At 41.0% G+C, this 23,639-nt stretch overlaps 1 protein-coding gene across 1 annotated transcript in view; it reads left to right on the top strand.

Moving 5' to 3' along the window:
• Positions 1–21,842, top strand: part of GCH1 (GTP cyclohydrolase 1) — a 41,327-nt gene extending 19,485 nt beyond the window's left edge. Inside the window, exons 4-6 of the mRNA XM_063439786.1 lie at positions 7,868–7,899; positions 10,306–10,390; positions 21,272–21,842. Of these exons, the coding sequence (XP_063295856.1) occupies positions 7,868–7,899; positions 10,306–10,390; positions 21,272–21,398 (244 nt within the window). The 3' untranslated portion in view covers positions 21,399–21,842. The remainder of the gene's footprint in view (positions 1–7,867; positions 7,900–10,305; positions 10,391–21,271) is intronic.
• Positions 21,843–23,639: the final 1,797 nt, after the last annotated feature.

Genomic DNA, 23,639 nt, shown 5'->3' with positions numbered 1-23,639 from the left:
ATTAAACAGAATTTGCAATAAAGGAAGTACAAACATTAGATGACTCTTTACAGGATGTGTTTAGGAAGGCTGTGCAAGTCACATGCAGGGAGGTGTGACAAGGGCTGCATAAACAAAGTGATTTTACTCCTAAATGGCAGAGAATTGAGCAGTGAGACTGCAGGAGCATGATCTATACACCAAAACTACTTAATTCAACTAATTTCTTTGGTAACTAGTGTCCCTTTTAAATCTCAGTTTCAAGATCACGCAAGTGAGAGGTGATATCAAGTTACCTGTATTCAGATGAACATGCAGAGAATCATCGTTCCTCTCTTCTGGGTTTAAGCCACCACCTTGTCCCAGGGCCCTACCAGAAGGATTGTCTACAAACTGGTTTTCTGCAAAGCCATCTAGGGCTGGGCAAATTGTTGATAAACATACCACAGAGGAAATAGCAAGTTGCAGTGTAAATCATCTGGGTGTCCACCATTTTCCCAGCCCTACTCGACAAACAGGTAAACTGTCCTGTGCTATGTCCATGTGAATCCTTCAGCTCTTCATAGCCTTATATGTACAGCCGGAGTCATTTCTCGTGTAATGAGATACCAGGATGGAGCCTGTTGGAGCTGGAATATAAGGTCAGGTCATCCAGTGCAGTAATAAATGCACATTATGGGGGGGGCGGGGCCTGGCAGCCAAAATGGCCAGGCGCAGTTCACACGAGCACCCACAAAGATGAGCAAAATTAAGCGAGTACCGTGCAACCTACCAGAGCTGGCAGCACACAGGGGTCGGGGACCGACTCAGCAGATCGTGAGCAACAATCGACACCGGTCCGGCACCTGTGCACGGCGGAAAACTCATTGCCGGCCTAAAATAGAGTGAGGCCCGAGGGCAGAAGGAAGCGTCCAACTGGAACCGGAGGCGAAATGCAGCACAGCTGGAAAAAGAACCGCGCTTCGCAGAAGCCAGAATTTACGCTCCCACACTGCAAAGCACTGTTAAACCACCCGACCCAAGGGGGTACACCATGAGAAAGGCCTGGCGGGAGGACGTAGACGGGAGGAAGCAATCGAGCCATCACGCCAGCTACACCCTCAGAGCATCAGGAGTAGGGTGAATGACCCGGACTGGACACTAAGAACCGTGAGCGCCATGTTGAGCAGTATATGGTCTCACGTAATGTAATGCTAAACACACACCTTACTGTTAAGCCTATACCGTTTCATCTACTCATACAGCCATTTACATGTAAAGCATAACCGTGTTAAAGCAACCTTATCCATAGTTAGCCAGAAACGCAGGCTGCATAACTAAATGTGCACAGCTTCTGACCCAACCGATAGATACTAAGCAGCAGCTGGTTACTAGCATAATGTTTAGCATGTGCTGGAGGCTAACGTGACACTCTGTCTAACATTGTCTGGCATATAGTAGCGTACTGACCTGCTGCCTACATAGACTAGACGAATCTGTTAAGCCAAAACTAGCTAACCTTACTCTAGCACCTACATTGTTTAGCCAAGCTTGTTATAACTATATATTGTTGATAGGTTTAACTGTCACTAGACATAACTTTTAAAACCTGTTAATTTAATTTACTTTTCTGTTGACTAATGCCACATCATAACCTAGACACCGGCAACGCTAAAGAGGCCACCCCTAATAATGCTACTTACCATACCACTACCCTACAACAGTCAGGCACACTCTTCATCAGGGTATTTTATGTCTACTACTCGCCTTAATCGGCACCACCTGTACATTGAATATAACAATTGTACACGATCCTGCAGCCACAATACTATTTGACTTGGCATTCGCTTTTTGTATTTGTCATATTGCCTGTGACCTTTTATTTAACTTTTTTGCCCTATCTACTAATCTGTTCAATGAAGGCATCTTGTGGTTCGTCTCTCTAGCAATATCAGTCTACTTAGCCTGCCTAAGCTACTCTCTGCAGGACTTCCCAGCCTGTGAAACTTAGATAGTAGCATGTGAAGCTTATATTGATCTATTCAGCATGTGTAGCCAGATACAGCTAACCACTAGCATATCTATTACATAGTAACGTAAGCTTGAACAACTAGCCTGCAATGTTCTCTATCACCATTATAACCTGTCTTACGCCAATCCACTTTCTTATTTTTATTAACAATCAGCCTAGATATAACTCGTTGTTAAGCGTTAAAAATGTAAAAATGTGCAAAGTTTTTTCCACTGCCTAACTAACGTAAACCTTTGTTCAACTCTGCATACTCTGGCTATTGTGGCATGGTGTGCTATATGTGAATTTCCATGCACAAATAAAATAAATAAATGCACATTATGACACAAAGAGACTATATCCCAAATCCCTGCCTCTCCCTATATTCTCAGCATGTTGTGTAATGTGTGGGGAATCATGGGAAATGTAGCCCAGTGAACCTGGAGTGCCTTTATCAGTTATGTTTCTCTAGTGTGCTTGTATAGGACATTATGTATTCCTGGCCTTTTCCTGTTTAGCAAATCATAAAAAAGGATCATTTGCTTTAATTCTCTTAGTGTATCTTTTCCAATTACATTTGACATTTAATCTGACGGCAGTTTGGTGTTCGAGCACCCGCAGCTGGGATTAAGGAAGTCTGTGTGTATTTCGGCAGTGCTGGTCATTTTCACATTTATTGTGTTTGTTCTGCACGGAGTAGGGTTTTGATGGGACAAGTGGGAAATCAGCGGCTAGTGAATGTGAGATTCCTAGCGATTGTGTCGTTTTCCCCTTATATTTATACTGGGCCATACGCTCTCTCTTCACACTGTAACAGAATTTCAGCTTGTTTCACCCACAATCATTGTGTCTTTCCTAAGGTCCCCTCTCCATGCCATGCACAGGTCCTATTCTCCTTTCTGTTTCAGACTCCCCCCCCCCCCCCCCCCTTTAAATGTTGTTCTTTTCCTGCTGTGATCTCTTCCTGTGTTTATAATTCAACACCACAGCTCCAAATCCCTTTTATAGCTTTGGATTACTGTCCCCTTCCCTCTGTTTGAGAGAGTCTCTTGCCGCAGGTATACGGTCCAATCATTTGGTTCTCCGAGAGGGGTGCTGTGCCAGCATTGCTTCTTTCCAAATATAGGCAAAAAAAAAGCATTATTAGCACTTGGCAGATATTCCCTTATAACACAAAATGGGGACAAAGCAATAAATCCAAATCATCTGTAAGTTCGCATTCGCCTGTGCATGCTGTTGTGGCAACACGAGCCTGTTTGTACATCTAAGCACGGCAAAAATGAAGAATGACAAAAAAAACAAATAAATCAATCTAAATCTTTAGAGTCCTAACATTAGTGTATTGTTTATATTTCCAAGGAATAGGGAATTGAATAATAGTTGCACAATAGTCTGTGTATTCAGTGTTTAAATAGATCCAATCCAGGTGTAACTTTGTATCCACCTTAAATTAGAAAAGACACAGACCTGGTGGAACACTGCAAATATTTGATTCTCCCTCAGAAAACCCCTTTGTGGAACTCTTACAGAATATGGTGGTGGAACTTATCTCTAAGAACCAGTATTAGGCACTAGTCGAAATAGATGTATTACCGCTGCGTCGATAGGATATTGCAAACCGATCCTGTGCACTGGAACCGGTGCAGACCTCTGTCTCCTCGGAAGAACGCCCCCTGTGAGTGCCGCTGGACCTGCTTCCAATGTTACCGCCAGGCTCCATCTACGCTTTTCGCCTTTTAGATCGGGCTTTCTCAAGATAGGATGTCTGGCAGAATTGAATTAAAGTCCGTATGGAATTTCTCTTGTAAACGGAAAAAGTCCAAATAATAACGAGGGGGGTATAAAACAATTACAATTCATAAATATCAAACGGCATAGAAAGTATGTATATAAAAGGTTCATTTGGTATACGGTTTTTACACACTTTACATATATTACATTACAAATAACAATCAAAACAACTTGTGTGTCTCAAAAGGAAAAAACTATTATGAGTTCAATGCAATATAGAAATTCCAATAAAATTCTCCTGAATAAAAATACAATATTAAAAATTAAAATTTAAATGAAAACCTTATTTATTCCAGAATTGCATATAAATGAGGATAAAATAATTTGTGATACATAAAAAAAATGTATGATAAAACCTGTATCGCTAAGAAGTCGGAACTTGGGGGAAAAAAAAAAGTTCTAGGATTTTAGTGATCTCAAACTCTGCATTCAATCTAAATGGGGCCCAACGTCTTTAGATTATAGATCCAATATGTCTCTATATACTAGATTTTTTAATGAGATCACCACCTCTCCATGGTACTTTGACCTGTTGGATCCCACAAGAAGTTAGAGAGGCTGGATTGCTATTGTGATGTGTCTTAAATTGGTACGATAGTGTATGTTTTGCAAATAGTCTTTTAACCCCTTAAGGACCAAACTTCTGGAATAAAATGGAATCATGACATGTCACACATGTCATGTGTCCTTAAGGGGTTAATGTTATAGACCTGTTCTCCCAGTCTAGTTTTTAGCATTCTTTAAGTTTGCCCTACGCATTGCAAACCGCAGGTACAACTTCATAAATGAATAATTTGCTTTTAATTACCGGTTGTACATTCTTTGATCTTATATTTTTTGGGTTACTGTAGAATGAAATTCTGTGATTTTCCCCAAATGGTGGACCTACTATTTTACAGATACTGCAGGTACCACATTTATAAAAACCCTGTATGGAAATTCAAGAAATGTTTTTCTGGCGATGGTCTTGTATAGCTATGTACCAGTTTATCTTTCAGTGTAGGTGCCCCTCTAAAGATGTTCTTCAGTTTTGATGGTAATATTAAGGATAATACTTGGTGCTGCTTTAATATATCCCAATGTTTATGAATAGCTTTCTTAACAAAATTAGATTGGGCACTAAAGTTAAAAACTAGGAGACCAGAAAAGTTGGAGGAGGTATTTTCATTGCACTGTGACACCTTTCTCGGGGCAAGGGTATTAGTTCTATGTGTGTGTTCTCCATTGCCTCAGATAGCAGAAGTGGATTATATTCCTCCTCTAAAAATTAAGACTTCACTTTTTCTTTTCTTTTTTAATTCTTTATTTATGTTGACAGAGATAACATGCATGGGTTGTAATTCACAACGATTGACATACACATAGTATACAGGGTACAGTAGTTCATCCAAAGTATAACCATGTGGCGGATGACTGCCTAAGAGTCTCCACCATTACCCCCTTAACGTATGTTTTAGACACTTCAATACTCCCTGGCATAGTGAGCTACGATCTGTCAACTTTAAGTTTGAGGGTTATAAACGAAGAAAAAAAACAAAGAAAAGTAGTAACATATGTAACATGGCTGTTGAACAAGTCCATAAACGATGTAGGAGTGTGCCTGCCGACTGACGGAATCCCTCTGATCCGATAATGTGTTCTGTAAAGGGTTGCTTTGTATGTTAGAGTTAAAGAATCTAGCGTGGGTTTAAGACTTCACTTTTTCTAGTTGTTTATTACATACACCGTGATCTGAACAATTTTTTTTTTTGATCCTTAAAAATTGTCCATAGGGGACGCTTTGTAGCCATGAAGGATAATAGCAGCTTGAGGTCCAAATAAAACTATTCACGCCTACACTTTTAAAAAAAGGTTTGGACTTTAAAATTCCCTTCTCTACATATAAAACCAAATAAAAGAAAATCAACACTGGTATTGCTATATTTCTAAGTCATAGACAAATTAAAGTAATTAGTGTTGATATAAGCTAAAAGATCTGATTCCGTAGCCTCCCAAATAAAAAAAAAGTCATCTATATAACGCCTGTAGAGGACTTGGTTTGCCACCCAGCGATGTCCTTGCCATATGAAGAATTGTTCCCAATAGGACATTAAAATATTGGCATAGCTGGGTGCAAACCTAGTCCCCATCGCATTGCCAGTCGTTTGTAGAAAAATCTCATCTTGATACCAGAAAAAAAATAAAAGATTTGTAGAAAATCAACACACGCCATTAAAAATTCCAATTTTTTCCATTTGCATATTCGTATTATTATAGACCTTGTGTCTGGCTGCTTTTATCCCTAAATTATGTTTGATTATTGTATAGAGTTATGTTACATCACATGTAACAAGCCAGACGTTTTCCTTCCATGTTATTTCTTGCACTGTTCTTAAAAGGTCACCACTATCTTTAAGAGCTGATTTGGTAATTTCACAAATGGTTGGAGTAAAACTTCAATGTATTGAGAGAGATTAGAAGTTAGGGAATTGATTCCCGAAATAATCGTTCTCCTGGAGGGCTGCGTAAGGCTTTTATGAACTTTGGGAAGATAATAGAATACCGTTTTTATTTTAGGGTATAAAACTGACAAAAGCAAATTCTTTTTTTATTTATTTTTAGTTAAAATTCCCATGAACTTCCCATTTTCTAATAATGTAAGGAGTAATTATTTGGTATCTATAGTGGGGTCTTTACGTTTCTATGTGTCTTTATCATTCGGAATTAGTTTACATTCCGTATCATAATCTGTTGTGTTGATTAACACCCTCCAGCTTTGTCTGCAGGGTTTCCAGGTACTGCTTTATTACCCTGTGGTTCTTGTAATGCCTTTTTTCCTGTATAGTTAGATTATATTTTTTGCCAGGAATTCTTTCTGGAATTTTGTCCAGATCCGCCATTAGAGTCAGACAGAAAGCGTTCCTGGGTGCGCTCATCTGATTATTAGGGCAGACAGTGGATTTATTTTGCAAGGCTGTATGCTGGAAATGATTCCTATTAATGACCTTAATTTGGTCTTTAGTCAGCACAGCATTAGATAAATTAAACATTCCTGTCATATCTACCATTCTGGGTTCTCTTCCCTCCTCTACATAATAGTTTTTTTCCTTTTGAGACACACAAGTTGTTTTGATTGTTATTTGTAATGTAATATATGTAAAGTGTGTAAAAACCGTATACCAAATGAACCTTTTATATACATACTTTCTATGCCGTTTGATATTTATGAATTGTAATTGTTTTATACCCCCTCGTTATTATTTGGACTTTTTCCGTTTACAAGAGAAATTCCATACGGACTTTAATTCAATTCTGCCAGACATCCTATCTTGAGAAAGCCCGATCTAAAAGGCGAAAAGCGTAGATGGAGCCTGGCGGTAACATTGGAAGCAGGTCCAGCGGCACTCACAGGGGGCGTTCTTCCGAGGAGACAGAGGTCTGCACCGGTTCCAGTGCACAGGATCGGTTTGCAATATCCTATCGACGCAGCGGTAATACATCTATTTCGACTAGTGCCTAATACTGGTTCTTAGGGATAAGTTCCACCACCATATTCTGTAAGAGTTCCACAAAGGGGTTTTCTGAGGGAGAATCAAATATTTGCAGTGTTCCACCAGGTCTGTGTCTTTTCTAATTTAAGGTGGATACAAAGTTACACCTGGATTGGATCTATTTAAACACTGAATACACAGACTATTGTGCAACTATTATTCAATTCCCTATTCCTTGGAAATCTCCTTTTATTGTATTATTATTATTATTATTCTAATGTTGGGACTCTAACATTTTGGATTTAATGCCTTTTCCCTACTTTGTGTTCTAAGGGAATGTCTGCTAAGCGCTGATACTGCTTTTTTGCCTATATTTAGCTTTGAAACTTGGGACGGTTTTTATTGTATCTAGCGGCTGTCTAGACTTTGTCTTACACTGTTCTAGGTTATTATTTTAACTGATTTTTATTATTCTCTCCAAATATGACGACACCAAGACCCATTTATTAAATCCGACCCCTGGAATTGTATAATAACACTAGGACACCCATCTCCCCCCTGTCCCCCTTTCTTCTTGGCTTTAAAGCAATGAGGCATTATAAGAAATCAGATGACCATTTCTTTGTATTCGTTTCAGGATTGTGGAAATCTACAGCAGACGACTGCAAGGTAAGTACTCCTCCATGATGTAAGTCGACTGATTCTGACATTGAAAGTGCACCCCAGGGCAGATGTATTTTTAGATCAAGGTTCTGCAAGTCCGGTTTCTTTACATATACAAGCTTATCTCCTGTCTCGTTATCAGTGCCAGGTTCAAAGGTACATCTCTCCACAGCTGAGCTCCGGCCGCTGCTTACTTTGACGTAAAATCTTTTGACAGTGGACAGAATGTCTGTATATTAGCTGTCAGCAATGAAAGGCCAAAATGCAAATCAAACACGGTGGAGCCTGCAGTCTTTTTATTCTGTTCTAGATTTTATGCTGGTGATTTTTGGATTATTTGAAATAACAATCACACGCACAAAATAATTATTAACCTTATGTCCAGATATAAAATTTTAATCCGTACTTTTATTAAAAAAAAATCAGATGTCTGTAGAGCAACACTCAAAACTTAATGAAACCTTATATTCTCGTTTTACTCCACTCCTTCACCCCTCCCTCCCCCCCCCCCAAAATAAAACTCCTAAAACATTGAGTTTGTAGACAGGGGAATGATGACCACCGTTTTACTGAATACAATGTTCCAAGTCCCTTAGTGTTAATTAAACAATGTGTCCCCAGCCTCCCGCCCTTTATACATTAATACCTTATTACACAGAAGCCCAGTGCGGATGGCAATCATGCTTCGACATAAAAAAGGAGACATTTTATGGACAACCTACTGTTTGTTTTAAGATTATTATTTTTATTATTCACATGGGTTATACAAGATTAATAAAATAATAATCTTATGTAATCCATGTGAATAAGCAAAAAATTCCCATGGATTTTATATTTTTATTATTCCCATGGATTTTATATTTTTATTATTCCCATGGATTTTATAGGATTACTTTTATTATGGGTCTTCGAGCCATGTTTGTTGTAGTAAACAATTTTGCACAATATTTGACGACTCAGAACTGCTTGTGCCTCAGGTGTGATGTGTACATTGCTGTGTGAGGATAGGCGATCACCTGGAGGAACAGATCGACTACATGGTTTGGTGAACATGTTGGATTGTGTAAAAACAAAAATAGTAATCTCAGAATCAGTGCTAGAACAATCCGAACAATGTAAAAGGTCACATGTCCAAAGCCAGGCATCTCCAAGTTGTGAAATAAGTGCGTGACTTGTTATGACATCGGCATTTTATGGGCCACGCCACTCACTGCTTACCGATATATTTACAGTGTGTATCTGAAAGTTCACTCTAATTTTGTCCTTTCTACATGGTGAGAGGAACACATTTTTTGTATATTTTTATTCCCGTGTCACAATGCAGGATGGTTTATATGGCTCTGGACTCCTGTAGTAAGAGCAAGTGTGTATAATAAATGTGGCACTGCCTAGCTCTGACATCGTGGCCGTTATAGGACTTTAAAGGGACACACTAACAGGGCACTATAGTGGTTATGGTGTCGCTCCTCACCTTTCTGTAGGCAGGAGAGCCAGAACTCCTGGCACCATAACTTTTACAACTTCCAGTAGTTATGGTGTTTGGAGGGCTTTGTAAGGTGTAAATGAGCTAAACAGGTGAGAAGTAGACCCTTGAAACGTCTCCTCTGTTTATTAAGCTGCGTATTAGGGCACGGTGGACTATATACCCTTTATTTCATCTTACACCTGTGGCCCTTAAAGATTTATGCTGACTCTTCTGCAGAATTTACATATAATGCTATATCTGAGGAGAGGGCTGAATACATTTCCAAATTCTCAGCTGTTCCTCTTCGTGCAATATCTCCTGGGAAAATGAGCCGGAGAGACTTTTACTAAAATGATTCCTTACAGCTCTGCCTAACTCAGGCACTTAACCTGGTTTTAGACCGTAATAGACCATAATAGAAACTGCATTTTCAGCTTAGGGTAAGCCCTGAATTGCATCATACTGAATTGTGAATGGTAAGTTATTCTAAGCCGCAGCACTAGAGCCTGGTACCAGATCAGCTGCGTTGGCTTACATTTATCCTTTACACGGAATTCACTATTATTAACAGAGTTCTTTACTAAAGGCAGAGTTGTCTGAATTCAACGTGAATCTTTCAGATACTGGAACCATTCTCCAAGTCTTGGTTTCCAGTTCACTTTTGGTGTAAAATGTAGAATTAACTTTCAGGGTTATTCAAAGTCAAATGTAGGACATGACGTTCCACCCAAGCTGTGCTGTAATGGTGGGATCTCATGAAAGGCTGGTCCCACTTTGAAAACACTTTGATTAATTCAACCACAAACTCTGCAGCGCTATAAGTAGGTGGACATTGAATGAAAAAGTCTTGTATTACTTATTTATAATAGGGAGAAAAATAGCTTAATTATACAGAAAGTAACTGGGTTTATCCTACCATCTCTTGATTTTGTTCCTTCTTTTTGCAGTTCAGGAACGTCTTACGAAACAAATTGCCATAGCAATTACTGAAGCGCTGCAGCCGTCCGGGGTCGGAGTAGTCATAGAAGCCACGTAAGTTGCACTGTTTGTTTATTGTGATGTTCTCATCCATCGTAAGGATATAAAGTATAAAATAATTGTGGAGCTTCGAGCCAACACGATGGACGGAGAGCACACTGTGATAGCTTTACCTTGGCCCTCTGATTTATTTCCCTGAACTAATAACTTTACTTTCATTAGTAAAGACCACAAGAAAAATGACTCCCAGAATTCTCACTTGAATAACCCTGTCTGTATTTTCCTCCATGTGCTATACGGGTTAAATCCTCCTTTGAAAACTTTGAATTGAAAATTAAATTACCAGATTTAGACAGAGCAGGAGAACTATTTTGCCAATGTTGTCTGAACGGAATATTTGGGCAGAGAACAGTTGATTTTTATGAGAACAAAAACAAATAGTTTAAAAAGCAGAATTAGTGGACGGGTAGGTGAGAGTATGTCGGTGTGAGCCCCGTGTGCATACACGCCCTTGCCAGAGGTCTCCAGATAGGTGAGCATTTAGACACCTTAAAGAGGTGGGTTTCCCTGGGCACAATAATCTCCCAGAGATGAGGGGAATGCTGAATAGGGCCCAGGCCCGATGGCTGCTGTACCAACCTCCGCATCAAGCACCAGCAGCAGGTAACTGCACCTAGAACTACAACACACCTTTCATGGAGTCCCCCTGCGATAGCAAGACCGTATACCGAGGCAGAGCGCAGTGCGATGGTGACATGGAAGGGGATGAGATAGAGGGGTGGGCTTAGGAGTACCCTTAAGGGCTCTGTTTTTATTGTTTCTTTGTGTCATGTGCCTGTTTTTATGCTATAATCAGCCGTATTATTTCTTGCAATGTCTGAAATTTCTGCATTACCAAAATGTGTGGATGTAATCCACATCAAAAATAAAGAATTCTAAAAATAAATAAAATAAGCAGAGTTAGAACCCCTTTTCAGAACACTTGGCAAAGTCTTTCCGAATGTGCCAGTTTGAAGCGGTTCTCTAACTTGGCTGTAGGCACGGCTGGGCTGTTTTATCTGCAAGTCTTACCATTTGGATTTGAACTACATGGACAGAGTTTATTGCAGCTCCTGTATCTGCTCCCTTGTGTTCGGATGATGTTAGCTCAGCCTGAAATGCCAATAGCAGAGATCACCATCATACCAAACAAAATACACAGTGCCACGCTATATTAGAAAGTAAGTGCAAATATGGTGAGATCAGAAAATAAATCCTTTAGTTTATATCTTTATAATCTAGTGTGTGCACCTTTATGAAAAACAATGTACACCATGGTGCAAAACCTTAAAACTCCTAATATCAAAATGTCTATAATAGAACACTCACGTGTTGTAGCGACGTTTGGGTCTGTATGGGACCGTGAACACTCCTCTCATTATAGGTGAATTGAAAGAGATATATTTTCCTTCCCAGGCTGCTTCATAGACAAGATGTATAAATGGTGTAATATTTCTTTAAAACCACACAACGTATAAATGAGGTTATTGTACTCACAAGCCTGGAGCCCATCAATTGGCTCAATAAAAGCCCCTAATGGACGGGCACCCGGCAAACTATACCACTGTATAACAGTAGGACATTCAAGCGTGAGTGCAAGGATTCAACTGTTTGTGTATGTGTGTATATATATATATATAATATATAATTTTTTTATTTTTTTTATAATTGTTGTTTTAATAAAGTATAAACTTGTTGTACAGGAACTCCATATTATATATATAATATTTTTATTGAGCCGATTGATGGGCTCCAGGCAATAACTTAATTTATACGTTGTGTGGTTTTAAAGCAATATTACACCATTTATACATCTTTATCAGGAAAAGATCTCTCTTAAAATTTACCTATAATGAGAGGAGTGTTCACGGTCCAATACAGACCCAAACGTCTCTACAACCAGAGCTAGTTTTTTTTTTTCCAGCTCTGGAACATGTGATTGTTCCATTATAGCTATTTTTATATTAGTTTTATTTTATTTTTAAATTCTTTATTTATTGTCAAACAGACAGTATAGCAGTGCAATTATGTGCTTGCTTATATAGTTTCGTTTGTCTGGGTTTTTTTTTTTTTTTTTCTTCAACTTTAACGGTATAACATAACGTACATGTGAGTGTTACAGTTGTAACAATATGTGTACAAAGATGGGTACAAGTGAGGTTTTTTTGTTTCTTCTTTTTTTATTTTGTGGAGTTATTCCTGGTTTGCGTCAGTCTGGCCTCGTTTGAGAATGAGTCGTTCTCTCTTTTAGGGGTGTGGGAGCCCGTTAGTTGTTCGGTGGTGGGGGTGGGCGTCTACTCCCTACCCCTTAGCTCCGTAGTGGAGTCATTCGTTATATTGTTCCCATGGTGCCCATACCCTGTTAAAGGCTGTCATGGTATTGCGGACCTGGGCTGTCATTTTGTCCATTAAATAGTTGTCTTTAACTTTAGCCATAACTAGGGATAAAGGTTGTGTCTCCAGCTGTATCCATTGTTGAGCCAGGGCTCTACGGGCTGCAAGGTATAGCATGTTTAGTAGTCTCTGTTCGTGTCTGTCTAGTCCGTCTGTAGGTCGGGAGAGTAGGCAAGCCCAGGGGTCCGGCGTGAGTCTTTTGTTCAGGATACGGGAGCCCACGGCCACTACCTCCCTCCAGAACAAGGTAACCTTTGGACAGTGCCACCACATGTGAATGTAGGTGCCTTTTTCCCTGCACGTACGCCAGCAGGTGTCTGAGGGGCTGATTTGCATGTGGCATTGCTTGACAGGGGTTGTGTACCACCTAAAGAGTGTTTTGTAAGCTTGCTCTTGTAGGGAGGTGCAGATAGATGTTTTTGTGCATGCTTCCCAAATGTTTTGCCAGTCTATCCCCTCCAGTGTGTCCCCTAGGTCTGCTTCCCATCTGTCTGTTATTGTCCCCCATGTCCCTGACTCTGTGCAGATGTGGCTATAGAGTAGTGAGATGAGTTTCGTTGGCATGGTTTCTTTAAAGCATATGCGTTTGTCGATGTATAGGTGTATGTAGCGTTGTAGCCCTGTGGTTTCTTTTCGGCGTCTAGGGAGAGGGCGAGGGAGGGGGTGTTGGAGTTGGACATGTACCAGATCAGGTCTGCCCCACGGCAGGTGTTTTCGTATAGCTGTCGTCCTGGCATGAAGCCGACCTGATCCGGGTGTACTAGTTTGGTCAAGAGAAGTGTTAATCGTAGAGATAAGATTTTTTGCGAATATTTTTAAGTCCGACTTGATTAGGGATATTAGCCTGTAGTTCGTAGCTAGGGTGGAGTCTTTGTTTGGTTTTGGTAGTAGTATTACATTGGCGGTAGCCATGTCTCGGTCTGGGGTCCCTCCCTGTAGGAAGTGGTTATATAATTTAGTGAGAGGGGGTACTAATTCTTCTTTGAATTTTTTGTAGTAGGTCATGTCGTATCTGTCAGGTCCAGGCTCTTTATTGCCTTGTAGTGTAGAGATTGCCGCTGTAACTTCTTCTTGAGTTATAGGCTCTTGTAGGGTGTCTGCTTCTTCTGTTGTTAACCTTGGTAGGTCTGTGTGTGTCAAGAAGTCGTTGATACTTGTGAGTAATTGGGCCTGTGCTATTTCTTTTTGTGGAGTATGGTCGTAGAGTCTGCGAAAGTAGTCCGTGAATGCTAGGTTGATGTCTCTTGGTGTGTTAACGGAGTTACGGATCATGGTGATGGGTTTGGAATTTTGTCGGGGTCTGAGTGTCCGGGCTAATAGTGTGTCCATCTTATTGGCTTTCTCGTAGAAGAGGCATCGGGATCGTAGGATAGCGTGTGCTGCATCTGCTATTGATAGTTCTCTGACAGAGTGTCTAAGTGCCTGTAGTTCGTTAAATTTGGTTGTGGTGGGGTTGTGTTTGTGTTGGTGTTCTATTCTCCGTAGAGCAGTTTGTAGTTCTAGGAGGCGTTTTGTTTTTGCTATTTTGTTATGGGTGGCTGTTCGGATGAAGTGGCCTCTTAGGACTGATTTGTGGGCTGCCCATATGATCGTTGGATTTACGTCGCCCGTCTCATTGTTGCTAAAATAGTCTGTGATTGTTGCCCGGGTGGCGAGAAGCATCTCCTCATCATTGAGTAGGTTTGCGTTAAGTTTCTAAGTCCAGGTTGTGTGATAGTGTAGTTTCCCTAGTGTGACCGATATGTCGGCGTGGTCAGACCATGTGATGCTGTTGATCTCTGAGTGTATGAGTTCATGCCTGCTCCATTGAGGAGAATGTTATCGATTCTGGAGTACGTGTTGTGTGGTGCTGAGTAGAATGAATAGTCCCTGGTGTCTGGGTGTTGTAGTCTCCACGCATCAAGTAAGCCCGTGTGTTGTAGAAAGGTGTGCATTCATTTGTCTTGGCCTCCCCTGCCCTGTGAGCGTTGCGTGCCTGGTTTGGAGCTTCTGTCGAGGGTCGGGCAAGGGACTGCGTTAAAGTCTCCTCCTACTATTAATATGCCTCCTTGCAGGGTGGCTATCAGGGTTTCCATGGAGCTCCAGAAGACAAGGTCTGGTTCATTGGGGGCGTAAATGTTGACTACATGTATTTTCATGCCGTGTATAGTGCCTGATATGGCTAGGTATCTGCCCTCAGGGTCAGATTGTTGGTGTGCTAGTATGAATGGGCAGGTTTTGTGGATCAGGATGGCTACACCTGCTTTTTTCCTAATTGCTCTGGCCTCATACGTCGTGGAGTATGTGCGGTCTTTTAGTCTGACTAGTGTTGTTCTGTGTAGGTGCGTCTCCTGTATGAGTGCTATATCAGTCTTTTTTGATTTCAGTTCTCTCAGTAGTAGTCTGCGTTTTTGGGGTGTGTTGAGGCCCCTGGAGTTTATGGATAGGATTTTAAGTGTCATGGTGGTGACGTTGTGGTGGCTGTCTCAGATTGTTTGGTCCTCTGTCAGGGTCTGTCTTGGTTCGGGTAGGTTCCTTCCCTGGTTTTACCATTGCGTCTTGCGTAAGTTTAAGGGCAGTAATCTCACTTGTACACTTGTTAAACATTAAAACATAACTATTTACATAATAAAGAAAAACATTCCAAAGTACGTACAGTCTGGTCTTACATTCTGCCAGAGCGAATTGGGGGTGGCTTCTCTTCCCGCAGGTCATATCACTATGGTTCCAGCAGGGTCGAGTGAGTTCCCGGTCCATCATAATGCAAGAGACTCTTTTACAGCTATTGAGAAAGTATATGTATAGCAATTTCACATTTATATCATATATCCCAGGTTTTGCATTTAGGTTAACTTGTGGCGTGCCTAGATAGTGGTGTCGGAGTTGCCGTTATGCTCCTCCATGTTCCCAGTTGTCATGGGGGGGGGGAGAATCAAAACCCAAAAACACCACACCGTGTGCCCCAAGGAGTACAGAGCGTTAATCATCCAACTCATTTTAGGTCTCCGGTTGGTGGCGATAAGTATGAGGAGTGAGGGGCCCTGGTCTCCCTGGTCGGTTTATCTTGGGCTTTTCTGGGATTCAGAGAGTTGTACCCTGGGGGCCACCCATGGCAGGTTGGCTTAGCCTTCTGCCCAGTGTGAGAAGGCCCATGCCATGGGTAGAGAGAGGTACTGAGATTGCGTATCGTTTGCCATGTGGCGTGAGGGGTTGGGTAGTGTGTGCAATCCCCGTCTATTGTGTGTGTGTGTCTGTGGGGGGTGTCGGTGGCGGGCTATCCCCTCTCTCATTCCCTCCCGCAGTAGCCAGAGTCCTCCTCAGGCCCAGTGGTGTGGTCAGTCCCCAAGTTCGTGTGGGGTGTACCTATTTACCAGTCCGGTGGCGTGGTTGTCGAGCTCCGCGGGAGCCAGGTGGTAGCTCATGTGTGTCGGTCCGCTGCTTCGCCCGCTGTCTGCCAGTCTCGGGGGAGTGTTTATATCAGTTTTAACCCCTTAAGGACACATGACATGTGTGACATATTATGATTCCCTTTTATTCCAGAAGTTTGGTCCTTAAGGGGTTAAAGGGACACTATAGTCAGAACAACTACAGCTTATTGCATTTGTTCTGGTGAGTAGAATTATTACCTTCAGGCTTTTTGCTGTAAACACTGTCTTTTCAGAGACAATGCAGTGTTTACATTACAGCCTAGTGATAGCTTCACTGGCCACTCCTCAGATGGCTGTTAGAGATCCTTCCTGGGTCATGGCTGCCTAAAATACATCCAAACATTCAGTATCTCCTCCCTCTGCATGCAGACACTGAACTTTCCTCATAGAGATTCATTGATTCAATTCATCTCTATGAGGAGATGCTGATTGGCCAGGACTGTGTTTGAATCATGCTGGCTCTGCCCCTGATCTGCCTCCTTGTCAGTCTAAGCCAATCCAATGGGGAAGCACTGTGATTGGATCAGGCCACCACTTCTGTTGTTGTCAGCAGACTGCTTGTTTTTCTGAGTCTAACAACATGCAGAGTTACAGCTTCAGGCTTGAATACAAGTAAGATTTTGCTATATTTATGGAGGCATGAGGGGCCCAGGGGGGCTAGATGGTGGTTTTAACACTATAGGGTCAGGAATACATGTTTGTGTTCCTCACCCTATAGTGATCCTTTAAGGTTTTACACTGTAACCGCAGCCGGTTCCCCTATTTACCCCTATAACATCTTAAAGCATATAATTTAGCAAGGCTAACCGCACAGATATCTTAGCCATGATATTATATAGTTAGTGAGAGTTCCTCTATTTAAAATATATAAATAATTAAGAATACAATATAAAATAGGGGTTGTATTGGAAGCAAAGTTTTGTCTTTTTAAATATTTTATTAAATATAAACTTATATAAACATAATAATCCATTACAATAATTTATAGCAGAGTTTATAAGATTAAAGTATATGCTTGCAATATAAGTAAAATATAATAACATACCCACCTCTCAGTCATGGTAACATGGAGCAGCGTCTGTCTCTGAAATCTCTCCTGTGTCCTAATATTAAGACATGTGGCCACGGGCTCTTGGAGGGGCCTGCTGGCCACCCTCTTTCCAAGAGACTATGGAGCCTTTACAAACGTATGTGATTTATGTACTTTGTACTCCAGACAGAGAGACCGACCGTTAGGACCATGTGCACAGTCTGTCAAAACTATGACTTCCATGGAAATCCCGAACCCCTGAACCGATCTGGTGATATTTGGATATGTTGGTCCCCCAGACCGGGGGATGTGGGGGGTTTCCATGTGTTTTGGGGGTACTTTTGGAATATTGTAAAATTAATGTTTTCTGTACCTGGAGATAATTGAGTTGGTACAGTTCCTGACTCAATTATCTCTCAGGCGCAGGGGAGGGATTATCTTATTTTTTTTTGTGGGAGTGTCCTGGACCTGAGTGACAAAGTACACACTGTAATGACATTGGCTTAGAAAAACCCCTTGCACAGAGTACTTCCAAGCACTCCAGACACCATAACCACTGTAGTTCCCACAGCCAGCGTTCCAGCCTGGTTTGGGTCTCTCTGTCCTCCACCCACCCTGGACCCAAGTCAGGGATCCAGCTTCCAGTGGATAGATCTCTCCTACTCCAGAGAGTTTAGCAGGATAGCTCTTACAAGAGCAAGTGTTGTAATCCAAGGGAGTATAATGAGTATAGCAATCCCCAGAGTGAATATAGCTGTCCCCTCCACATATGAGACGAGGCTCTATGTGGAGGGTGAAGAGGAACTGTTTAATGGCAGCCACAACTGGCCTTATATGCAGGTCCCCATGCAAGGGATTTCCGGTTACATATTCCAGGGGCATTCCCTACTAGACCTGAGAGGAGACTGTGACAAAGTACACACTGTAATTACATTGGTTCTCAGGTCCAGGATAATTCCTCCCCTGTGCCTGAGAGATAATTGAGTCAGGAACTGTACCAACTCAATTATCTCCAGGCACAGAATACATAAATTTTAACACCCCGTAAGTTCCACCAAAACACATGGAGAACCCACAAAAGTCACACCCCTGATAGCCCCGATCTGGGGGACCAACATATCCAAAAATCACCCAGATCGGTTCAGGGATTCGGGATTTCCATGGAAGTCATAATTTTGACCGACCATGCACATGGTCCTAAGCTCCAAAACAGTTACAGGGAATTAGGGCTAATGGTCGGTCTCTCTTTCTAGAGTACAAAAGTACATATATCCAGGCACCTCTAGACCACTTCTGCCCTTTGTCTGGGTGCCAACTCCTACTACCCTTAACCCATAAACTGCAATATTTAACTTGCAGGGTTTAGTCCTCCTATCAGACAGCCACTCGATGGACTTCCGTGTTCTAGAACATGAAAAGTGTGTTATACGACGCTGGACGTCCTCACGCATGTGAGAACCTCCAGCGTCGCTAAAATCCCCATAGGAAAGCATTGAATAATGCTTTTCTATGGGGAGGTCTAATGCGCATGCGCGGCCGTTGCCGTGCATGCGCATTAGGTGCCCCCGCCGGCTGACGTTGGCGCTGGACTCTGGCAAAGATACGAGGCCAGAACTTAGTCATTTCACATGGGAACATCTTATCTAGGTCTAGACTAAAACGTAAGGGCGCACATGGCATGGGAAATTCCCTGACGTGGGGATTAAACTAACCTAGGACAAGATGGCGTCCTAAAATCTGAATATGGGTAAGCTGTAATTTATTAAAGAAACATTGTATGAACAACAATATTTTCCATTTCTAACAAATTGTCGGTTTGCAGAATCTCTTAAGACCGCAGGGCGTTCTATGCCGCGTCCTTATTTAGATGGCTCTAAACGCCGCAGGGCGTTCTATGCCGCGTCCTTATTTAGATGGCTCTAAACGCCGCAGGGCATTCTATGCCGTCCTTATTTAGATGGCTCTAAAAGCTGCAGGGCGGCATAGAACGCCCTGCGATCTTATGTACTTACCCGGTCGCCGGCGATCGTGGTATGGAGACTCACCTGGGAGCCCAGGGAGTCCCCCTCCGTCCTCTTCGACCCCCCTGGGCCATGTGATCGCGAGGTCCTTGCGATCACATGGACGGCATAGCCAGTAGGGAGTGCCTGTAATGACAGGTACTCCCCCTGGTGCCTGAAAATAAAATAAGTTTTAATCAGTGTAAAAATAAAAATATATACTTAGATCATATATATATATTTATTATATATATGATCTTATATATGCACACATATACACACATACACTGAGTGTATTTTAATATTAATATATATATATATATATACGTGTGAAATGGATTAATGACACAATTGATTAAGTAATGTCAGGATGCTCTATTATAACAGCTGGCCTTTGATCCTGATTTCTTGTTTCCCCCCCCTGCACTGGATATCCTGTTAACACCTTGTCTTTGTGACTATTGGGAAGTGTTTGTGTAATCAAGTAACACCTTTTGACCAGCTAATGCCAAATGTGCTTTAAGTTCTTTGAAGATGCAATTGACAGGACATGACTGTATTATGTAAAGACAACCCCTTTTGGATGTGTGGAGAATTGTTATAAGATCTGTGTTTTCTCCATTAAAATTAGGAGCAGTACTTTGTCATACACTTGTGTGATGGAGTACTGCCCTCCGAGCTCGTATTTCTGCTGTGTCCATTCCTTGTCTTCATACCTGAGAGAAAACATTGCTGTCTGCTGAATTTAAACCACAACAATGTGTTATTTTGTTCTAACTGTATTTTACAATTTATATATAGATATCAAAATAAATGTAGAACAAAATATATATCACTATATATACAAATAAAAATTATTAAACATTTTTATATATAATCTACATATATATTTATGTAATATTTTTACATAATCAGGTTATTTTATTAATTACAATTTGCAGGACCTGCCTGACAACCCAGGCCAAAAGTATAGGGAATTTAATTTTCTAGCACTATATTTAATCCTGTAACTTTCAAAGACACCATAAAACCTGTACATGGGGGGTACGGTTTTACTCGGGAGACTTCGCTGACCACAAATATTAGTGTTTCGAAACCGTAAAATGTATTACAACGACGATATCGTCAGTGACCGTGACATTTTTTTAATTTTTCACACACAAATGGCACTTACACGGACGATATAATTATTGTGATACGTTTTACTGTTTTGAAACACTAATATTTGTGTTCAGCGAAGTCTCCCGATTACAACAGTACCCCTCATGTACAGGTTTTATGGTGTTTTTAAAAGTTACAGAGTCAAATATAAGGCTTGCGTTTCAGTTTTTTCACATTAAAATTCGCCAGATTGCTTACGTTGCCTTTGAGATCGTATGGTACTCCAGGAATGAAAATTACCCCTATGATGGCATACCATTTGCAATAGTAGACAACCCAAGGTATTGCAAACGGGGTAAGTCCAGTCTTTTGTAGTAGCCACTTAGTCACAAACACTGGCCAAATTGGCGTTCAAATTAGTTTTTTGCATTTTCAAATATTAACACTAACTTTGGCCAGTGTTTCTGACCAAGTGGCTACTAAAAAAGACTGGACATACCCCATTTGCAATACCTTGGGTTGTCTACTTTTGCAAATGGTATTGTAGATTTGGCTGCGGTCTTAAGGGGTTAAAGACTAAGTACACAGTTTACATTTACACGCTTAATTCTAAACATTTGTTATATTTGCATTTGCCCATAACAACACAATTTTCTACTTTGTTTTTCATAAAGGTGCACACACTGGATTATAAAGACATAAGTATGTTAAATGATTTATTTTCTGATACCACCATATTTGCACTTCTCTTCTAATATAGTGCTCCACTGTGTATTGTTTTGTGTGAGGAATTGGACATACAGGGCGGTAGCTGCTGAATATTAATGAATGTATTTAGAGTTATATCTGCACATTGAATATAGTAGTTATTATATTATTGGACACCGCCATCGCGCAGTAAGCCGGCGCTAATGAAAGTGGATTGTTTTACAGTTTTTAATGACTGTGGTTTTCTTTATCACAGGCACATGTGTATGGTAATGCGCGGCGTTCAGAAAATGAATAGCAAAACCGTAACAAGCACCATGTTGGGCGTCTTCAGAGAAGACCCCAAAACCAGAGAAGAGTTCCTAACCCTCATTAAGAACTGAATTGCTGGTGTCGGCTGTAGAGATTGCTGCTCAATAGATCTGTCTGTGTTTACAACCAGTTTTAAGCGTCTGTCATGTAACTGCTTATGTCATACATCCAAACTGGCGTTTCCCAAGATGAAGGATTATAATGAGAATATTTTAAGGGCAATATTTATTTGGCCACAGTTTCATGTGTTCGTGATTGCGGATGAAGGGTGGATGTGTGTAATAGGAATGAAATACAGACCTGATAGAAAACTGGATTGTTTCAGAGCGACCGACCTTCTTTGTGGATTAAATATCAGTCTGTGTCTATAATCAAATTGTTGGACATTAGTTTAATATATTGTGTGCTGTTTATATGTTCTGTGTAACGTGATGTCCGTGAACACGGCCAGCTACATGTTATTGTATAATCTTTATGGAGTAAAATGGGGGCCCCCACGTTCCCCCTTGGACCTGACATGTTTAACGTCTCAATCAATATTTACATTAACTTTACAAGTTTACTGAAGATGCCGTGGTAAAATAATTTAGAGTGTGTGTTCCTAAAACAACCTGGCTTTTATAAAAAAGAATAAATCCTGTACTGTCTGACTTTTTTTTTTAATAAACTGATTCAGGTTCACATTAAATATAAACAAATCAATATAATCTTTTCACGTTAATGCAGTATATCAAGCTTTCTGTATGTTTTGTTTTTTTGTCTGGACTTTACAGAACGGCCCTGATGGTTGGGAAGCGTATCTTTCTTGCAGTGTAAAGCTCTCTTCTGGTACTCAATGGATACATTCTGCAATTGCTTTACATGAAATATATTGACCTGCGCAGTGCAATATGTGTGGGTACTGAATGAAACGTGGAGAATATCTGCATTGCCCAGCAATCTAGCATTGAAAGGTTTACGTGGATTATAGCAGGCGGCCGCTAGGTGCACATTAGACGTACGGCAAGTCTATCTGATTTCTGCATACCAGAGCATGGCCCATGGGGGAAACTGGGCAAGTGCCACCACGTATTGTGGGGCGCAAAACTGAGCATTAATTCAACAGCCTCGGCTATAATTTTACATCTTTAACATAACGCTCTAAACTCATTCTATCCAATGACAGCACTCACATTTATAGGACCAGTTCAGTCTAATACGGCGATGCAGACAGATCTCCCTGTCACAGCAAGGCTCACCAAATTACATCACATGGATATTTATAATTTAGCTAAATTGTCTTTACCTAAAGGTTTCAGCATGTTGGTCTCAATATGTTTTATTCTCCCCTTCTCTACACTACCCACTTCAGTGAATAACCGGGTTATATACGAACACGGGAATTGTAAGTGAAATAGCAGAAATGTAACCGTTTAATTATGCCTGTAGTTTGGCTGCTCTGGTCTTAACTTTGAAATTCACTGTCATTTGTTACTTTACATATAATACTGGGGAATTTAATAATGGGTCATTTATGTAGCAAAACTGTGTTAAAGGGACATTAGTCACTAGAACAACTACAGCTTAATGTAAGATATACGGCTTAATGTAAGATATACGGCTTAATGTACTTGTTCTGGTGAGTGTAATAGCTCCATTCAGGCATTTTTATGTAAACACTGCCTTTTCAGAGAAGGCAGTGTTTACATTGCCCCTAGGGACACCTCCAAGTGGCCTCTCCTCAGATGGACACTGGAGGTGCTTCCTGGGGCAGTGCTGCACACTCTGCATGGAGACGCAGAATTTTCCTCAGAGATACATTGAATGCATCTCTATGAGGAGGTCCTGATTGGCCAAAACGGCACTTGGCCTTTCCCTCGTGCCAATTTTAGCCAATCCAATGCGAATCAGTAATTCTGATGATATCACTAAGGGGGCGGGCTGCAAGGTGCTGGAAATCAGGTGAGTTCTAACCCATTCTGAGGGGGATATGGGGGTGGTAAAGGCACCTAAATGGCGGGTTTTCACTGTAAGGTCAGGAATACATGTTTGTGCTCCTTTAACTGTATTATTGAAGGATAAAGCTATATTGCAGTGTCTTATTAAATGTATAGTATGTGTAGATATGGTAATTACATACAGCGAGGGCTCGTTACGGGTAATAAACCATTTAGGAATGTTCCATTTCTGGATCATTAAAGAGGCTCAGGCACTTAGAAGCGTCACAAGGTTCTACTTCCCTTAAGGACACATGACGTGTGTGACATTTCATTCCAGAAGTTTGGTCCTTAAGGGGTTAATCTGGCCATCATTCTTTAACTCCTGGTGACTTA

The sequence above is a fragment of the Pelobates fuscus genome, chromosome 13, assembly GCF_036172605.1.
Source record: "Pelobates fuscus isolate aPelFus1 chromosome 13, aPelFus1.pri, whole genome shotgun sequence".
NCBI classification, from domain to species: Eukaryota; Metazoa; Chordata; class Amphibia; order Anura; family Pelobatidae; genus Pelobates; species Pelobates fuscus.
Note: the sequence above shows the minus strand (reverse complement) of the source record. Positions and strands in the feature narration are given on the sequence as shown.